The sequence below is a fragment of the Elephantulus edwardii genome, unplaced genomic scaffold, assembly GCF_000299155.1.
Source record: "Elephantulus edwardii isolate Elephantulus edwardi_28Jun2011 unplaced genomic scaffold, EleEdw1.0 scaffold00017, whole genome shotgun sequence".
NCBI lineage: Eukaryota > Metazoa > Chordata > Mammalia > Macroscelidea > Macroscelididae > Elephantulus > Elephantulus edwardii.
Window position 1 is genome coordinate 22,886,727 of NW_006399767.1, and position 19,860 is coordinate 22,906,586.

Consider the following 19,860-nt stretch of genomic DNA (forward strand, 5'->3'; position numbering starts at 1 on the left):
GATATTTTTTGGCAGATAAATCAGCTGTCCAGGAATTCTAACATCTCTGGAAAAGCATATGAGCAGTTTTCTGCCTGCCAAATCCTCCCAAACCTATCAGTAGTGCATTCTTGGACTATTCCTCCTAACTGTGCTAGCCTCAGTACTGCTCATGCACCAGGACTTAAATGCCCAATGCTCTTCTTGTTCCTTTTCACCTAAATGATTAGCTGAGACGCATTGAGTGAACCCTGACCCTCATTTTTGTCTACTAAAGGAACAGGTAAAAAAATCTGGTTACATGAGAAAATAAATGAAGAAGAAAAAAATGCTTGGGGACTAGAAAAGAGGAAGGGTATCAATTCTTTCTAAGGTGATGAATTATAAATGCAGGTGTTCTCTAAAAAGGTATGCGCATGTCCTAAGTTCTAGTACCTGTTATGTGACCTTATTTGGAAATAGGGTCTTTGTGGATATAATCAAGTTAAGAAAGGCATAAAAACTTGTTTCTCATAAATTCAATATGACTGGTGTCATGTAAAGATCAATTTAAAGATAGAGATAAATACGCACAGAGAAGAGGGCAATGTGATAACGGAGAAAGACTAGAGTGAGAAAGCTAAAAGCCAAGGAATACTTAGGACTGTCAACAGCCACCAGAAGCTTGGAAAGATTCTCTCTAAGGCCTTCAGAAGGTATAGCCCTGCCGATGCCTTGATTTCAAACAACTAGTCCCCAGAACTGTAAAAGGATAAACTATTATTGTTTGAAGCCTGCAGTACTTGGTAATGTCAAATCTACTCAATGCTATAGAGTTGGAACTGACTCACAGCTGACCTTCCAGTGGGTTGTGAGTTGTTAAAAAGTGTCATGGAAGAAGACTGCCCAGCTTTCTCTGGGAGAGCCCCTGGTGTATATGAACTGTCAGAGACGTGCAGACTTTCTATCAGTAGTGTAACTTTTTATGGACTATGCCATCAGAGCACCTAATGCATAGTCTAGGAAACTAATGTAACTATCTACCTTGCAGTGTTAATACTGTATACGTAACTGGTTTTATTTTCCTCAGCCTCAGTTTTCTTAAATGGTAATATCACCACTTTTCTGGTTATCTAATAAAACTAAGACTCAAGCATTATAATTATAGGTAAAATTACAACACAAAGCTTTAAAAGTCTGCAAAGTATATTAAGCTCATTGCTCAGGTGTTACTCTCATGACTACCCACCTTTCCGTTCCTTAATAAGGATAATTCGTCGCTCTCTCACTTCTGAGCTCAGATTATCTACCATTTTACTAATGCAATTATCCAGAACGAGGGAGTGAGTTTTGGATGTGATGTCCTTCCGACAAATAGGACACTCCTTTTTCCGCTTCATCCATTCACCGATACAGAAGGAGCAGAAACTGTGGGCACAGTTCAAGGTGACAGCCTACAACGAGAACGACCACACACACATCAGAACATCACACTTACTTTCTAGGGCAGCTGTGATCTCAAAGCAAAGCTGGGAGCTGATTTCCAAGGCCAAATACAAAGAACCACAATCACATCGGGAGGACCTACAAAGGGAATCAGAATCATTCTTGGGGTTGGGAAATTTAAGCTTTATTATTAGATAGTTTATTTCCTCATTTCTTAAAGGCCACGGATTCAGGCCTAGAGAAGGTGATTTGTTTGTTTTGTTCCATCAACTCAGACCACACTACAAAAGCAGTCTAGCCACCCTACAGACAAGTGTTACTGGACGTGCACAGTGCATGAATGTAGTGACATAAATACATCACTAAGTCTCTTAAGGTAAGCAAGTCTTTCACCCTGCATCTAACAATGGTCAAGTAGAAGCTCAAAGGGAACATGTGCTGAATATTTAGTATCTGGAATGGTGGAGGGATTATCTCCAAAGAAATAAAACAAATAAATGTAAAGTGTGAGTAGATAAGAAACAAAAATATTTGAAAAATGTACAGGATTCATTAAAGTGCCTGAATCCATTTTAAAAAAACCAAAAACCTCTGAGGAGACAGAAAGCAAAGGACGCCCAGACTCCAGGGCTCCTCAACATAATCCCTCTGATTAGATTTCTCCCAGAGTCTTTTTCACTCCCAAGAAGAGAATGTAAACTATTCTTTTCACTAACTGTGCTTATGTACATTTCTTATGATACAGCTTTCTGAGGCTCACAGTTCTCATTCCTGCTTTTAGGACAGCAATGGACAATACCATAGACATGAAATATTTTTCAAATGCGAAGCTCAGCCCAGAAAGCAAGAGAACTAGGGGACATGTTATTTACAATATGAGACAGCACTCATAAATACAACAAAAATCCTGTCTGATTAAAAGGAAACATCCTCCCAACACTGACTTCTAAGAAGAGACTGGTAAGGTCAGGCAGTATGCTGTAAAACAAACACAGATCAATGTGTGGATGTCCCGGGGTGGCTAACCTATCATTCATCCCAAGCCCCTCTCCGTGTCGTCTTCTACAAGGTCCACACCCCTGTCAAACAACACTGAGTTTCTCTACCGTAGGGAAAAAGGTCTGTTCAGGAGTAAAGTTCGAGGAGGTTTTTTTATAGCCAGTTTCTATAAAAATCTCCTAAGAAAAAAAAGACTCTGAAATGCAGTCATGAACAACCCAAGTTCTAATACTGGTGGTCCAAGATGATGATATTATTGTGTACCATCAAGTGAGAACCAACCCATAGCTGACCCTCCAGTAGGTTTCAGAGGCAGCAGATCACATGGAAGATGACTGCTAGTCTTTCTTCTATGAAGCAACTGGTGGATTCAAACCATGTATCTTTGTGTTGACCATGCAATTCCTTACCATTAAGCCACTACAAAGCAATGTACATGGACGTTTCCCTTTTAAAGGAGTTGGAAATAAAGTTATTAACAAGCTCAGTTTTGATACTTGTGATCAGTTTTAAGATGAAGCGACTGCAAATAGTAGCATTTTGTTCAAAATAGTGTTAGCATAATGTCTATTTGGAGTATAGAATTGTTTCATTGAGCATCTTTACCCTGATACTTTACAAATTTAATGCCATGTGGTCCCATTTTCTCCTCCCAACCAAGAAATAAAGGCTTCGTTATGGCTGAAAAAATTTAACCCTGTTGGAGGGTCAGCTAGGAGTCAGTTCTCACTAGACAACAAGTTTTAGTTTTGAGTAAATCAAGAAAATATTTAAGAATAAAATCTAACTTTTCTGTAAACTTTTGTTAAAATCATAATTAAAATTAAAAAACATTTATAAAAAAGAAAGAACAAGTAAAATAAGAAAAAGATCAGTAAGGAGAAAGAAGAAATAGAGAACCAAGAAGCTCCCTTCTCTGGCAGTCATCAAAGAGTATAGTTTTTCAAGAAAAATCTCCTACAGTGGAATTTTTCTCTTATCACAGATGCAGCATGTGCAGCCGAGCCTTCGTTTAGAGTTAGAAAGGCAAAAAGGGGTGAGCTCCTGTGGTCACAATTACCTGTATGAAGTATTCTGAGCAAATGATACACTGGAGCTCATTCTCTAGGACGTCATTCATGTGGTTAAGAACTTCCTCTTTCTGTGCTTGCACCTTCTCCTTCTCTTCCTGCAAAGACACACAACCCCACCTGTCATTCAAGAGAACCAACAGAATGCAAAACAGGACAGCGAGCTGGGTTAATGGTCTGGACTAGGATTCAGAAGGAATCTAAATTAAAAATTCATTCTGGTAGAGCAAGATGAGAATAAAACACTTTCGCTAAGGGTTCCTGTTTTGCCAAAATGCTTTCTAATACAGGGAATTATCTTCTCTCTTTTTCAGAATTTGCATGGTAACTTCTCCCTTTCTCCAAAATTAACAATATGAGAAATGTCGAGGTGGCACACCACCAAGAAATAAGACATTAGGTATCTGCAACAACCTGCAGTTCAGAGATGACATAAGGTCACCTAAACTAAAGATGCAACAGACAAGGAAGAAGACCTAAAGCTAGCTCCACGGAGGCAGGAAGCTTGAATTAGTTATAGGTCCCTAAAGTTCTTTACAACTTTTTCTGCAAAATAATACCAATATTCCCTGGAGATAGGAGGCTGAAGAGATACCTCTACCTCTCGAGCACCTTCAAGCCCCAAGCAATATTACAACTGCTATTTGTCACATCTGCAGAGATCTACAGTTCAAATTTCTTGGTTTCCCTAAGAGATCAGACTGCAGGTGGATATCTGACACTTTTGGGACAATTCTTAAAATATGCTCTCTTGAAGAATGGTTCTCAGATATCTACTTAAGCATATCTACTTATCTTTCTTCCTGAAATAGAAGATATCAGTAACCCCTAAGTGGAAGGGAAATAAAAAGCTTTTTAGAGTCTATTTGAGTGGCTTATTTCTTTTTCAAAGACTGTCAAGCTATTTTTGACAACAAGTGTATGGACTCATCTCTAAACACAGTCAAATTCCCCGAAAACTTAAAATGTGTTGGTTGCTTGGAGGTTGGGGGGGAGAAGGTACTTTGTGATTTAAATAGAGATTAAGAAAATAAAACCAACTGAAAAGGTTTCCTCATCCTGACAGAGGTTATAAACTGGTGGCCTCACAGTATTCAAAACCTCTTTTGGTTTTTTGTTAGTATTTGAAAATTCAGGTATTTCAGATAAATATTTGAGTTTCAATCTTCTGTGGAAAAATCAGAAGAGCTATCGCATTAGAATTGCATTTCCGGATGGCAACAAGAGGCAGCCTCTTTGGGTGAGGGGACAAGGCAAGCACTTCACTCCAATATGCTGGGCCTCCAAGTTCTCTACAGGGTTCTTACACTAGGGCCATTTCACTTACTTCTATTACCAGTTTAGCCTGCTAGACATTTGCATTTACAAGCCTAGTTTAAGAATTCCATTGATTTAATATGGGAAGCAATCATAAGAATGTATTAGGATGAACTCTTTTTTATTCTGACTACATTACTCCTTAGCTGGTGCCAGTGAAACGGTGAAGGAATAGCTACTGCAGGATGTAAGTGACTTATTCCTGGCACTTCACTTCTGAATAAAGGGAAAAAGAAACAGATGTCTTACAAGTAGAACCTCTTAGAAGCCTGAATAATTTTAGAGATTTTCTCTGAGGTAAAGACCAGCCATAATCTCTCTCTTCATTGACGGTGGTAACTCTTGCCCTGTTAGAAATGCAGAGTTGCACGTGCTAACCAAATTCTAAACCTCCATCTTCTTTCCAGTACCTTGGTCTGCTCCAGCTCTTTGTTCTTGGCTTGAATGATTGCCTCAAAGTTCTTCTTGCTGCAACTGAGCTCTTCCATGAGAGTTCGATGCTGTAAGAACACAACAGATACACGTTCACGGTGACTGATATATGCAACACCCTTCCTTTTGGCCCCACCTTTTAGCTTGCTCCATCCCTTGAGCCAGTTCCTTCAGGATATCACCTCTACCTTATGGGGGTTTTCCCCCTACAAGGAAGAGAGGTCATCAAGTCTACTGATTCTTCCAGATTAGCTGTTTCCAGTGCAGATGGTTATCCAAGTCATCTGAACAACTTTTACTGCCTTCCAGAGTCTGATTCTATAGGTTTGGCTTGGGATCCAGGAATGTGTTTTAAAAAAGCAACCCAAGTGATTCTGAGAACTAATGCGCAAGAATTACTAAAAAAACCCAAAAAACAAACAAAACAAAAAAAAAAAGAGAGAGAGAATTACTAAGTAGCCGTGAGACTAACTAGTCTTGGAAATGGTTTCTGAGAAATAATGAGGAGAAAATGAGATTCAGGGAATCAAAATAGGCAATTTTACTGAAATTTTAAAAATACTTATCTCTTTAAACAATTTATTCTACAGTTTGCACATTATATGCTCATAAAGTAATGCTGCTTGAATTTTACTAGTGTTTTCTGGAAGCTGGTATAGTCAAGAGCTAATAGTTCATTCAGTGTAACTAACTGCCTACACCAAATGTCAAGAGGTTCCACTTCCATGGAATAAAACGTATGAGCTCCCTCAAGTTTAAGTACAGCTTATACTTTAAAAACCTTTTCTCAAATCCTTTTTGAAAGGAAAACAAAAACACTGTCATCACGTCAATTCTGACTCAAAGGACAGAGCAGAAGTGTGTCATAGGGTTTCTAAGACAGTCTGTCATCTTTATGAGATCAGATCACCAACTCAGGTGGCTTAGTAAGTAGAGACTTGAGTTGCCAACCCAAAGGCATGAGGGTCAAATCCTCTAGCTGCTCCTCAGTAGAAAGATGCAAACTTTCCTCCTGTGTGATTTACAAACTCTGAAAACTTACTGGAGGCTTAGCTATGAGTCTAATCTAACTTGATTGCAATGAGTTATTGAGTTCTTCCCCAAGAAGTGGATGGTGAATTCAATCCATCAACCTTCCAGTTAGCAGCGAAGTGCTTAGTCACTATGCCACCAGGGCTTCTGTTTTTAAAGAGGGTAGAGTAAAAGCAAGGATTTTTACATTTTATTACTCAATAAACAAATTTTAAAATGTGTGGTCTCCATAAAAGCATTTATGTCAGGAGGCCTGGGTCTGCATCCCAACCACTAATTAGACTTAACTTTCTCATCTGCAAAATGGGTACCTTCCCCACATTTTATTTTCAGAAGAAAACAAGGCATTCAGAAAAGTTTTTTTATGCTCTAAATAAATGCAATGGAGCTCTTGGGGGGGGGGGGGGTCTAGTAATAAAAGGCTGCACTGCCATCCCAAAGGCATGTGGTTTGAAACCATCAGCTGCTCCAGGGGAGAAATCTCCTTCTACGTGATTCACTGCCTCTGAAAAACTGCTGGAGGGTCAATTCTGCGTTGGTTCTGACTCAGTGGTACATAAAAACAATTAACAACACATAATGCAAGAGAGCTCTGGTGGCCTAGTGGGTAAGGACTTGCTCAGTCAAGTCCAAAGTACACAGCTTGAATTCACCAGCTTCACTGCAGAAGAAAGATGAGCAGTCTCCTCTTATGCGATTTACAGCCTCTGAAAACCTCTAGAGCATCTATAAGTCAATTCTGACTCTACAGCAATGAGCTGAGTGTTGTGTTATCTATTTGCATTTATTGCAAGTTTTTACAATGGCCTAGTAAATAAAATCATTTCAGAGTGACCAGTAGGGTAGACCAAAAGATCAAACATTAATTCAGCTGAAAGAGTGGCAAGTCTCACAGGGATGCTGGAATAGAACCAAGATTTTATAACAGGTTTGTAAGCTAATGAATGCAGCCTGGTCAAGTACCTGACGTCAAATGATGGGTATGCATCCTGTCTGTTTACAAAGAAAGTAAAGAGTTGTGGGTACAGACAACTCAATGATGATGCAAGAAATTTCCAAGTAGCAGAATTTTTCTTTTCTAGTTAATTTTAAAAAAGTATATGAATATTAAATTTAATGATGTTTGAGAACTCTAAATAGGACACAGGACCACCCTCCCACCCTAGAAAATAAATAAGCTCAGACAATAAAATTGCAAAAAAGTCATAGTCGTTGCCATGGAGTCAGAACCAACTCACAGCTGAGCTTCCAGTGGGTTTCTGAAGCTGTAAATAGCACAGGAGACTGTCCATCATTCTCCTGCAGAGAGGCATGGTCCTTGCATTAGCACGGCAACTTCCTTAGCCACCAGAGATTCCGAAGAGGTTGAATTCACCTTCACCTAACTCTGTCCCACGTTGTGCCCCCTCCAATGAAAACCAGGCAGGTACTCTGTCTTGCTTAAAATGATATACAACTGTGAGCACTGTTAGAAACTTGAGAGTGGGGGCAGCAATAAAAAAGTGCATGAAGATAAATTCCCCTGAACAAATTCTAGTGTTTCGCCCACTTTTCTCAGGAAGATCTGAACCATCTCACTAACCTCCTAACTAAAATTGTTTCAAGTCACTCACTAATCATAAAAAAAGACCAAAGCAAGCTTGAAGATATACAAAAGCTATGAATAATCATGACATAAAAAAAGTAAGAAGATGCCTACATGAAAGAAATGATAGACAACTGCTAGGAGAATTTTATTCCGTGACCCTCCCCCTTTCAGGAAATGGTTATGCTTTGCTGTTGATCTGCACACTCTCAGTCTGACTTAAATGCTTAACTAGAACTTTCTTGGCGGGTTTCTGGATGGCTACAGATTAGGAGTGGGAATGGAGCCCTTGCTGGTGGCCTTGTCATAGCTCCCATTTCCCCTGCACTGCCTTCACCTCTGTGGAAGTGGAGCCTCTGCCCATAGAGAGTCTCCAAATTGCTACAGTCTCCATTCCATCTTCACTAGAGCACCTTCTGCTCGGATGAAGATGTAAGTTTCCATGCTGCCAGTCTGGCATGCCTGTCTGTGGGGGCTCCAAATCTCCAACCTGATGGTGTGAGCAGCTGCCATCTGCTCTGTTTACAAACGAGACACCACAGAGGTTTGGGTCAAGCAGCAGTGGCCATGAAATGCTTGGCTGCGTCTCACTCTGCAGCCCACTATCATCTCAGGGCAGTGGCAAGAGACACCTTACCTCCTGCAGAGCCTGGGCCAGCTGTTGCTTCAGGTCCTCTTCTCCTTGCTCTTTCTCCAAACTCTGCAAAAGCCAAAAAAAAAAAGAAAGAAAGAAAGGTTTCACTGCAGGGATAAGGGGGAGAAAGGCACAAAATCCAGCAACATGCAGAGCGGACCAGATAGCATGAGCATCTGGAAACAACAGGGGGCAGGAAGCAGATGAAAACCCTCTCACTTTACTTCACACTGTTGATAATATGGGATGTAAGCAGAGATATCTGCTAAAATAATGCAAACCTTGGACTTGTCACCTTCAAGCCACCACTAAGGCTGTTCTGGAAAACCCGAGGCTAACCATCCGTGTTTACTGGCTCTTTAATCACTTCAAAATGATGTAAACAGAGAGCTCCAGAGGCATCAAATAACTAAACTCAGATATAATCCCCAACCTAGTACTCATGAGTTCTACTATGTTTCTGCTCTCAATTCAAGTCATTCCATTCTAGATTCTCAGAGCGCCTTAACTGTTCCTTCTACCTCTTCGCCCAAGGTTATGCTACAGTTCCCTACTCTCCCCTCCGGAGTGGCCTTCCCACATCGCTATCTACAGACAGTATTCTTATACAGGAATGTATGGGCCCTTCCCCTTCTGCTTTACGCAATCAGCACACATTTAACATTATCAATTTGAAACTGTTCTCTGATTGAATATATTGATTTGAAACTGTTCTTGATCTAGACCTTAATGGTAAAAACTATTCGTATAATTACCAGAACTCCAAGAGTAGTGCCAGGCTGCATGGGTATTTCAAACAAATCTAAGTGAAGAAGCAAGGGCCAAATGAGCTTCTGAGCAAGTACTGTTGTTGTTGTTGTTAGATGCAGTCAACTACAACTAACAGCAATCCTACGAACAACAGATCTGAACCTTGCCCTGTCCTGAGCCACTGTTACAATCTTCGTCATGCTCAAAGTTCAATGTTGTAGTTACTGAGTCAATCCATTTTGAGAAGATGGACTATATAAAGAAAAATGTGGTGCTGGGATTGGAGCAAGGATTAGGGACAGGATAAATCTCTTTGGCTTGGTGGGCAGAGGGAAATGCATCTGATAAACAATTGACTAGATATGCGAACTGTGGTTGGGGAAGAGTACTGAACATTCTTTGGATTGACAAAAGAACAAATGAAGAATGTGCAGCCAAAATGTTCCTTGGAGGCAAGATGACAAAGCCTCATCTTTTACACTTCAGGCCTGTTGCTAGTAGACTATTCCTTGGAGAGGGACATCATGCTTAGGAAGGTGGAGGGTCAGCGAAAGAAAGGAAGATCCTCAACCAGATGGACTGATATAGTAACTACTGCAATAGGCTCTGGTGTGTCAGAAATTATGAGGATGGCACAGGATAGGACAGGGTTCAGATCTGTTTTCTTGGGGTTGCTATGGGTCGTACTTGACTTGACTGCACCTAACAACAAGAACAATTTCTACATGACCTCTAAATATCTGGAGAAATCTTCGAATCTATTCTTTTTACCTTTCTTTAGCATTTTGTGGAGAAAGATTTTGTAGCTATACATCCACAGGGGCTACAAATATGAATTAACAGTTAACCTACTGTTTCTAACCAAATTAATCTTTATGGAGTTCTGCTCTAGTGAAGATATGATACATTAACTTTTAAAGATAAACTACCTCTTACTAATTCCAAGAACTAGTCAGGACTAAATAAGGGGAGCAAAAAAAAAAGTATAAACACAATAATCCATGTATATGATTCATGGCCTTTTCTAATATATTACTTTTCTAAGGGGACAGCAGATATTAGAACCAAATTTATAAATTGTTCAAAAATAATCCAACACTACTTCTGGTGCTCCTCGTTCTGAGCAGCTCAAACAAAGATAAAAGCTTATTCACTTCAGTAGTGATATGGTCCAACTTAGTTTTAATTGAACATTGGGGAATTCTTGACATTCATTATCACCTGAGCAAGTAGATGGGAGTAAAATGTGTGCTTTCTGCCAGATGGGTTCTGACATTTTGAACAGAGCCCAGGATCAGCTCTAGTCTAGAAATGCTCCATGAGTTTGTCATCTAAGCAAAGGCTCAGCAACTGTGACACATTTGGTCTTAACATTAACACAGCCAAGACAGTAACTACTCTACCTTTCTGCTAAAGAAACCATGAAAAGTACCTTCTAACTCAGCCCAACACCTGAGTCATGGTGTATTATTCCCCTACCTTGTTGAGTATTCAGGACAAAATCAAAAGACATTTCCTGCCTTTTCCTAGCTTTCCACCTCCTGGGTTAGATATACAATTTACTAATATTCAGCTAACAAGCATCCAGGTACAAGAAAGACAGAGTAACTAGGTAGCCTGTACCTGACATAGGGCTAAATTTACTTGTCTCTGCCCACTAAGGCAGTGAACTACTGGCTCCAATGATGTGTACTGTGTTTCCATGGCCTCTGACCTTGCTCTAACTTGTCTGTGACTTTACTTTGGTTCAAAGTAGCCTTAGTTTTTTATCTTGAGATCAGTTACATCCTAGCTGGCTCTGCTGATCACCTTACCCTGTCTTTACACCTAATTCTGCTCCTAATCTTATTGACATGATGAAACGATACCCTTTAACTCAACCCTCTTATCTCAAACTTTTTTGCTTCCATGCCATCTTCTGCCCTTGGTACCCAGTGTTTGGTCCGTGGCCAGGAACAGAGAGCATCTGGTCAAACGTTCATGGAAGGCCTGCCTGCCCCCTCCTCCCCTGGCCCCCAAAGACCACACTTGTCCTTCCCTCCCGAGTGGTACCTGGAGATGTTCTTCCTCTTCCTGGAACGTCTTCTCTAGCTGCTCCATTCTCATTTGCTGCTGGGTCTGCTCTACACACAACTGAGACTGTAAATCTTGCAGCTCCTGCTCCATTTTCACAACTGTCTTGGAGTTCTCCTTTTGGTTCTGCTTTTTCACATTCAGGACAGCTACCTGCTTCTCTTGTACCTCAGTTTTCAGCTTCAGAATCCTAGACATGGTCACCTTAAGCTGCTCTAAACTGCTCTGAGATACAGACGGGTTTGTGGCTTTCTTCTTATGAGGAACTGCAACTACTTTTGGGGGCGACATGCTAGTGTGAGCCCCTGTGGTGCTCTCACAGGGCTCAAGAGAAGTCAACTTAGGATCCAAATATTCAGAGGGCTGAATGGCCACTTCATCTTTCACATGTGACATCTCTGGATGATCAGGTTCACAAGATATTTTATGAATTTTTGATTTTGAATTTGAGGGACCTTCAGCTCCAGCACCAAGCACATCATCCAAACTACATTTCCTTTTAGTCCTTAAGCCTTTATTTTTTTCCATCATCTGGACACTCTTTGAGGCAAGACAAGGGTGTATCTTCTCCCAGTCTTCTTCAGTAACTTCATATTCATATTCAGCATTCTCCTTATTTTCCACCGGTACTCCAAGTTGGATGTGGTCTCCCTTATGGATGGAATAGACCTTTAAAGGTTCCAGACGTTCTTTGTTCAGCCAAACCCCATTCAGACTCTGAGGAGATGGAAAGGGAGATGAAATAAGATTCATGATATCCCCCCCTTAATAGTATTTCTCTACCGCTGCTACAAACCCTTTGCCTTTTCTGAAGGAAAACCCTTGAGAACAAACAGGAAAAAAAAGTTCATAAACTATCATCCTTACAAACAACATTCTTCACACAGTACTTTGAATTTTTTTTTTTTTAGTACTTTGAATTTTTACCTATAATTCACATTCATGCCTCCACAAAGAATAGTCTATATAAACAGGCAGAATCACTTCATTACTGGTGGATGAAGTAATCAAACAAATGCAACAGGAAATATGAAACGGAATAGCTCCTACTGGTTTAAGTTGAGGGCAATGGACCAAGCCTGAAAAACTGCTGTTAGTCAAGGAAGTAGTATCTAATAAAGAGGTTAATGAAGTAGACTTGGCTGGGAAGTCACTCAGGTATTATCCCTGGAAGTGTCCCTGGAACATGCTGGTAAATAAGCAACACACTTCATAGTATTTTTAAGTTAATAAAGAGAGTACCATTACCGTGTGCTGGGGTTGAATTCCATTCAGTCAGAAGCAACAGAGGTCCACAGGCAATATAGCACAGTGGCTAGGAGGCTGCTCTCAGACAGACTTGAGTTCATGCCCAGCTGCACTATGTAGAGCTTACTAGTTACATGACTAAAAGCAATTTACTCATCTGCACCTCTATTTAATATATATACAGTGTAACGGCTACCTCATACTAGTCCTTTGAAGACTGAATCAGATAAAGCATTATCTCATTCATGTAAGTGGTCAACACACACACACACACACACACACACACACACAAACACACACACACAATAAATGCTTACTTTTACAAATTTAATTAAGCCATAGTGCAGGGCATAAGAGCACAGGTTTTTGGGGTCCAACAGCCTGGCTTTATAATCTGGTTTCATCACTTAATAGTTGTGTGATACTGGTAAGAAGTCTTAACTTCTCTATATCCAAGTTACGACACAAGGGTAAATAATATTATCTCCATCACAGTGATTGTACAGATTGAATTAGATAACATATGTATTTTAGAACAGTGCCTGGTACATGATAAACATGGTGTGAGTGTTCACTATTACTGTTTGCTAGTTCAATTGATTTATCAATAGTAACTTTAATTCTATACTTAGCATCTAGCAAGGTAAATATACTAAAAGCAAAATAAGAACTGAAAAAAACCCTCAACTTTTTGCACCTAACTGGCAAACACAACAGGAGGGAGCTGGGGTGACCTAGTTCATGATGGATGGCACTTTTAACCCAGAAGTGGCCCCTCTCTGGTTGTTCAGATCCACCAAGGGCTCCATGGGAGAGAGAAGGGCAACCTCCTTCTGTGTGACTGACAGCCTCCTAAAAACCTGCCAGAATTCCCTACAAGTCAATGCCAAGGTGACAGCAATACATTTGTTTTGAGAAGCCACATGCTGGTCTAGAAGTGCACATAGAGTTTGGTTAGCTAAGAGCGACTACAAGAAATTAATAGGACCCAGAATGGCCTTTAAATAAATGAAGACATTAAAAGTTAGAAAAAAAAGTTAGATAAGCATTTTAACTTGTTTCAAGGATTCACTTTGGAAGGCAGGCCAGAGATGAAGCTCACATCTGAAGTGGAATTAAGACATATTTATGTTAGAAATTATAGTTATCTACTTTTTCTGCTGGAAAAAAAATACTTGGTCAATCCAAATATGAGAACCATGGTGGCATGATTCCAAGGCTCAGAGGATAAAAAGCCAGGAGCAAACAGCTTTCAGCTCTAGTTTGGTACTGGGCTCTTGTTGATGGTTTTGCATTATTTGGCTGGGGGTGGGGGATGAAGAGTGAAGGAGGAGAGGAGGAGAACACTAGAATACACACGGACAGAGGGACAGACTTAACCCATTTCTTTGGACTGAACCTGGCTCATCTGTCCATCCTTTCAGTTCTGTTGAATTCTGAAACAACTCACAGGGAAATAACAAAGGAAGGGGATGGAAGCACAGAAAAATCTATTTGAAAGCAATTTTTGAGCAGAGTGGTCAATTTTAAGATTACACACAGGAAAAATGTCTCAACAAAAGTAAGGTGCCAGGGGAGGGCATCTAATATCAAGTTATAGAAATTTAAGGAAGTCTCAAGGGCAAAGATAAGGTAAAAGAAATAAACAGCCAAATATGATTACAGAAGCCTGTTGTATAGTAAATTATTTCAAACGACTTTCTCTCACAATAGGGGTAGGTGAGGTGTTATAGCTTACCAATAGTAATTAATAATGTAATTAAGCTAAATGATAAGATGTATAGAATGAGAATGCTAATATGGAGAATGGCTAGTTCTGCCACTGTACCAGGCTAAATTGAGCCCAGGAAGAGTAGAAAGTGGGGATCTTAGTCCCATTAAGAAAGAGGCAGAAAGGAGCTCTAGTGGCCTAGTAGCAAGAAGCTTCACTGCAATCCCAGAGGTACATGGTTCGAATCCACCAGATGCTCTGCCGGAGAAGGAGGGACAATTTCCTCCTGTACCAGTCAGATCTGATTTGACGGTATACACACACAAAATAATAAAAAAAAAACAAACAAAAAACCAATGTTTTAAAAAAAAGAAAGAGGCAGAGAGTGCTGCACACCCAGTGAGCCTGAGATGCCCATGGTCAAAGTTCCTAGAACCAAAGACAAAAGAACTGGAGTTAACTGTAATATGGTGTGAGATGAGGTGGCAGTAGTGGCAGCGGAAGCACAGCAGCAAAAAGCACGAGACTTGGGTACTGGGTTGGGGTGTTCCAACTGCTGCACGGGCAGCAGAAAAACTAAGTGACGCTGGCAGAGGAGGTGCCTTCTGGCAGAGTGAGAACCTTCTACCACAGTGCTCGAGCTGAGCAACTTTGAATATAGGTTACTAGTAAAATGGAATGGAACAGCTATTTTAACACTTGCCTCAGCAAGGAAGGGGCCAAGGTCCTGAGGTCAACAACTAGAAACAAAGAGAGTTGCCATTAAGTATAGCTGAGAAGAGGCTGTCCTGATGGAAGCACGGTACTGTGAGTCATCCTGATCCTGAACTGTAAGCTGCTATACTTCTTTAACAAAAGCTAAATAAACCCTATTTTTTTTTTCTTGTTGTGCACCATCAAATTGACTGACACAGGAGGAGATTGTCCTGCCTTCTCCAGGGGAGCATCTGGTGGATTCAAAAAGTGTGCCTTCGGGATTGCAGTACAGTTTAAGAAACCCTATTAGTGTATTTTGTGAGTTCAGTGTGGCCACTGCAATGAATCATTAAATTCAGTTAGAGAAGTAGTATCTTCTTGAGAAGGACAGTAGGATTTAGAATTGGTAGAAAAGGTTTACAGTGTTGTAGGAGGGCAAGGAAAATACAGGGAGGAGATGTCTAAACTCATAGTAATAGGGGTTTTGATGCTACTGATGGGGATTCTTCCCCCTTACAAAGTTAGTGGATGTTCCCATGTCCATGCTGTTTTGAAAAAGCCCAAGGCTGGAGACAAAAAGAATCCCTGGGTAAACCTTCAAGATATATCACAGCCCTCCCCTGGAATCCCTGGGCTAAACCTTCAAGATATATCACAGCCCTCCCCTGGATCCTCTACATTAATGTCCAGAGCCTTTATGAGATAGAAAATAAGCTCTCAAAATTTTCTTGTAACATTTTACCCTTGGATCTTGCCTCATTTCCCCATTCATCACTCCTTGGTGACACCTAGTGGTATCATCTGGACCACAGCCCTCAGTCAAGTCTGTTCACAAGGTAGATGTAGAAAAGGATAAAAATTCCATGGCTGTACAAAAACAATCAGGCACTTCCCAGGACATGATCTCAAACATAATGTCTAAGTAAATCAAGCTCTGTTCACATCCTTCTCGGTGCTGGTTTTCATAATCATCAGCTTGAAAAACAGGCAGCAGCAAAGTGGCGCCCAAAGAAAAGCCTGTCTAAAGTCTCAATGGGAGAAAAGTGAGCTAATTCATACCTTCTTAGAGACTAAACTGCTCACCTGATACCCAATCTCTGCCTCGTTGTTTTGAAGAGAGGAGAAACCCAAAGTCAAGGCGCAATGTTTTCTAGATGATTTATCTAGCCCTGGGTTTATCAACAATCATACAATTACTTGAAAAGTTTACAAACAAATAGCAGACCCTGGGGTGTTCCCAAAATGAATTAACTGGTCTACAAAGGGCCTATGATCAATAATATTTTTTATATTTTATTATTTTTTGTGTGTACCGTCAAATCAGATCTAACTGATACAGGAGGAGACTGCCCCTCCTTCTCCAGTAGAGCATCTGGTGGACTTAAACCACAAACCACTGAGATTGCAATGCAGCTTCTTGCCACTAGGCCACCAGAGCTCCCTTTTGATCAATATTTTTAAAGCCAAGTTTACATACAAATACATACAGTAGTGCAAGTGAATCAAAGTATGGGGTCAAATCATCTCCATTCTCAGGCAAGTGTTTGATGTAGTCACTGATTATTTTTCCACATTGTAACACACATAGACAAACTGGATTTTCATTTAGCAAAATGCCTTTGAGATTCATTCATATTACTGCCTTACCAGTAGTTACTTTTTTAAACTCTGTGTGTGTGTACAGTCAAATTGGATTTGACTGGTACAGGAGGAGATTGTCCCTCCTCCAGCAGAGAATCTGATGGATTCGAACAGCTCACCTCTGGGATTGCAGTACAGCTTCTTGCCACTAGGTTACCAAAGCTCCCACCAGTAGTTACTTTTTTAATCACTAAATGGTATTTCAGAGTGTGTGGGTATACATCTGTTTGTTTATTCATATCCCAGTCTTTTTGTTTTTCCAGTGTTGGAAGAGTATGAGCAAAGCCACTATATAATGTAAAAATGAGAATATGAGTATCCAAAATAAGATACTGTTTAATACTAAATAAGAAACTATCATAGTGTTTCTCAAAGTTGCACTACCATTTTGTATTTCTACCTTCAATATAATAGAGTTCAAATTGCTCTGTCCTTCACTAGCACTTGGTATTGTGCATTTTACTTTTGTTGTTGTTGTTATGTGCCGTCGAGTCGACTCACAGTGACCCTATGCACAACAGCCCTAAACCCTGCTCTATCCTGCGCCAACCGCACCGCCTCTGACACACCCATCCCGAATACCCCAGTCACCGAATCAATCCATCTCATAGAGGGTCTTCCCCTCCTGCGCTGTCCCTCAACCCTCCCAAGCATGATGTCCCTCTCCAAGGACCCGTCCCTCCTGGCAACATGTCCAAAGTATGTCAGACGAAGCCCCAGAATCCTTGCCTCCAAGGAGTAGCTTGGTTTAATCCTCTCCAAGATAAATCTGTTTGTTTTCCTGGCAGTCCAGGGTACATACAGTACCCTTCTCCAGCACCACAGCTCAAAAGCATCCACTCTCCTTCTGTCCTCCCTAGTCACTGTCCAACTCTCTGATGCATAACAAGCGATTGCAAATACCATGGCCTGTATCAGGCGCACCTTAGTCTCCAGAGAGACACTGTTGCTCCTGAGTACCTTAGAGAGGTCCCTGACAGCAGACTTTCCCATCGCGATACGCTTTTTGATTTCCTGACTGCTGGTGCCAAGAGTGTTGACTGTGGAGCCGAGCAAACTGAAGCTGTGAACACTCTCAATCTCTTCGTCATCCATCCTGATGCTGCCAATTGGTCCAGTGGCGAGAATCTTTGTCTTCTTGACACTGAGCCTTAGTCCATACTGAAGGCTGCAGTCCTTGACCCTTCGCAGCAAGTGCATGAGGTCCTCCTCAGTTTCAGCAAGCAGGGTTGTGTCATCTGCATAATGGAGATTGTTAATAGACCTTCCACCAATCCTGATACAACAATTCTCCTCATAGAGCCCAGCCTCTCGGATAATCTGCTCTGCATACATGTTGAAAAGGTATGGAGACAGGACGCATCCCTGGCGTACACCCTTCCCAATTTTGAACCATGCAGTGTTACTGCTCTGTTCTGACTACTGCCTCTTGGTCCAAGTATAGGTTTCATATTAGCACAATTAGCACAATTTTGGGTTTTTTTTTACTTTTCCAGGAGAAGAGTGAATTAGGGGGGAAGGGGTGGTCAGGGAGAAAAGTGCAACAATGAAGGAATGGAAACCAAAAGTCTCTGTAAACTTTCATTAAAATTAAAAAAGAAAAACCAAGACAAAACAAAAGGACAAATACTGCATGATGTCACTGTTGTAAACGGAATTGAATTGGGGTTGGGGGGAAACCTAAGAAAAGAGGGGATAAATAACGTATACTGATGAGGGAGAAAACTGTTTAAAAGGAATATATAATTAGGTATTATTTTCGTGACAAGATTCCAGAAAAAGAAATGCATAGTAAAGTAGCATTTTACTTTAGCAATCTAAATAGGTGTTTATCAGTCACTATTTTATTAAAAAACACTTTACTAAAGAATTACATGCATATATAAAAATGTACATATCAGAAACGTACTATGACTCATCACAAGTCAACATCTCAGTATAACGACCTCTAAGCTTAAAAGAAAAAAATTCCCCTACTATTAGGATCAGAACCTGCTCCTAATAACGTAACTACTATCCTGACTTAATATCACACGTTAATTTTGCTGTGTGAACATTATATAAATGGCATTCTGTAACATATATTCTCTTGTATCAGGCTTCTTTCCCTTAATGTTTGTGAAATTTATTCATGTTACTGGATATAATAGCAATTGTTATTATTGTTATTTGTTGTCTAGTCAGAACTGACTCATTGCTAACCCCATACTAGATTTTCAGAGGCTGTAAATCACACAGGAGGAGACTGTCCATCTTTCTCCCATGGAGCAGCATTAAATGGTGGGCTAAACTAACTGCCTTAAGTTGGCAAAATAACTCCTTATTCATGAGGCCACCAGAGGTCCTTAGAATAGCAAAAGTTTTCATATTTGTTACAGTATAATGTTTCATTATAAGGCTATTACAAAGGTCATTTATCCATCCTACTGTCTTATCAACAGTTGTTATGTTGTTACTGTGCTGTTACGTGCTGTCAGGATGGATAAAATATGGGTTATTTCTCTAGGAGTGAAACTACAACCTCAGATGCTACACTGATCTTTAAATAATAATTTTTCAAACTAGTTGTACCAATTCACTCACCAGAAAAGCAAAGAAAATTTCCTTGTTCTACATCCTTGACAACCTAAACATTATCAGTCTTTAATTTCAGCCATTGTGTTGGGCATGTAATAGTATTCCATGGAGTTTTATTTAGCATTTCTCTGATCTTGTATGAGTGAGGTTAAACAACTTTCCATGATTACTGAGTATCTGGATATTATCTTTTGTGAAATACCAATCTCTTGTTCATTTTAAAAACTTTGCTTGGCAAGAAGCTGTGCTGCAATCTCAGAGGTGCATGGTTCAAATCCACCAGATGCTGTGCTGGAGAAGGAGGGGCAATCTCCTCCTGTACCAGTCAGATCTGATTTGATGGTAAACACACAAAAAATAATAAAATAAAATTTAAAAAAAACCCCAAACGTTTGCTTACTATCTTTTTATTACTGATTTGACTTCTGAATACATCCTTTTTAATTTGTTAAGTCTCTTCTACTCTGAGCTTGCTTTCACTCTTTTTTTTCCATTTAATTTTTTTCTCATTCATTCATTGTTGCACATTTTCTTCCCTGCCCACCCCTCCCCGCAGTCTACTTTTCTCTTTGGAAAGAAAAAAAAATTCTTTCATTGTTATACAATCCCCACTCCCCAAGTCCACAGTCCACTTTACTATGCATTTTTTTTTCTGGAATCTTGTCACAAAAATAATACCTAATTACATATT

At 40.2% G+C, this 19,860-nt stretch overlaps 1 protein-coding gene across 1 annotated transcript in view; it reads right to left on the reverse strand.

Moving 5' to 3' along the window:
* Positions 1–1,199: 1,199 nt before the first annotated feature.
* The window catches only part of RNF8 (ring finger protein 8, E3 ubiquitin protein ligase), a 48,379-nt gene continuing 29,718 nt past the window's right edge, over positions 1,200–19,860 (reverse strand). Inside the window, exons 3-7 of the mRNA XM_006882165.1 lie at positions 11,276–12,013; positions 8,477–8,539; positions 5,201–5,290; positions 3,464–3,571; positions 1,200–1,412 (exon numbers count right to left, since the gene is read on the reverse strand). Of these exons, the coding sequence (XP_006882227.1) occupies positions 1,200–1,412; positions 3,464–3,571; positions 5,201–5,290; positions 8,477–8,539; positions 11,276–12,013 (1,212 nt within the window). The remainder of the gene's footprint in view (positions 1,413–3,463; positions 3,572–5,200; positions 5,291–8,476; positions 8,540–11,275; positions 12,014–19,860) is intronic.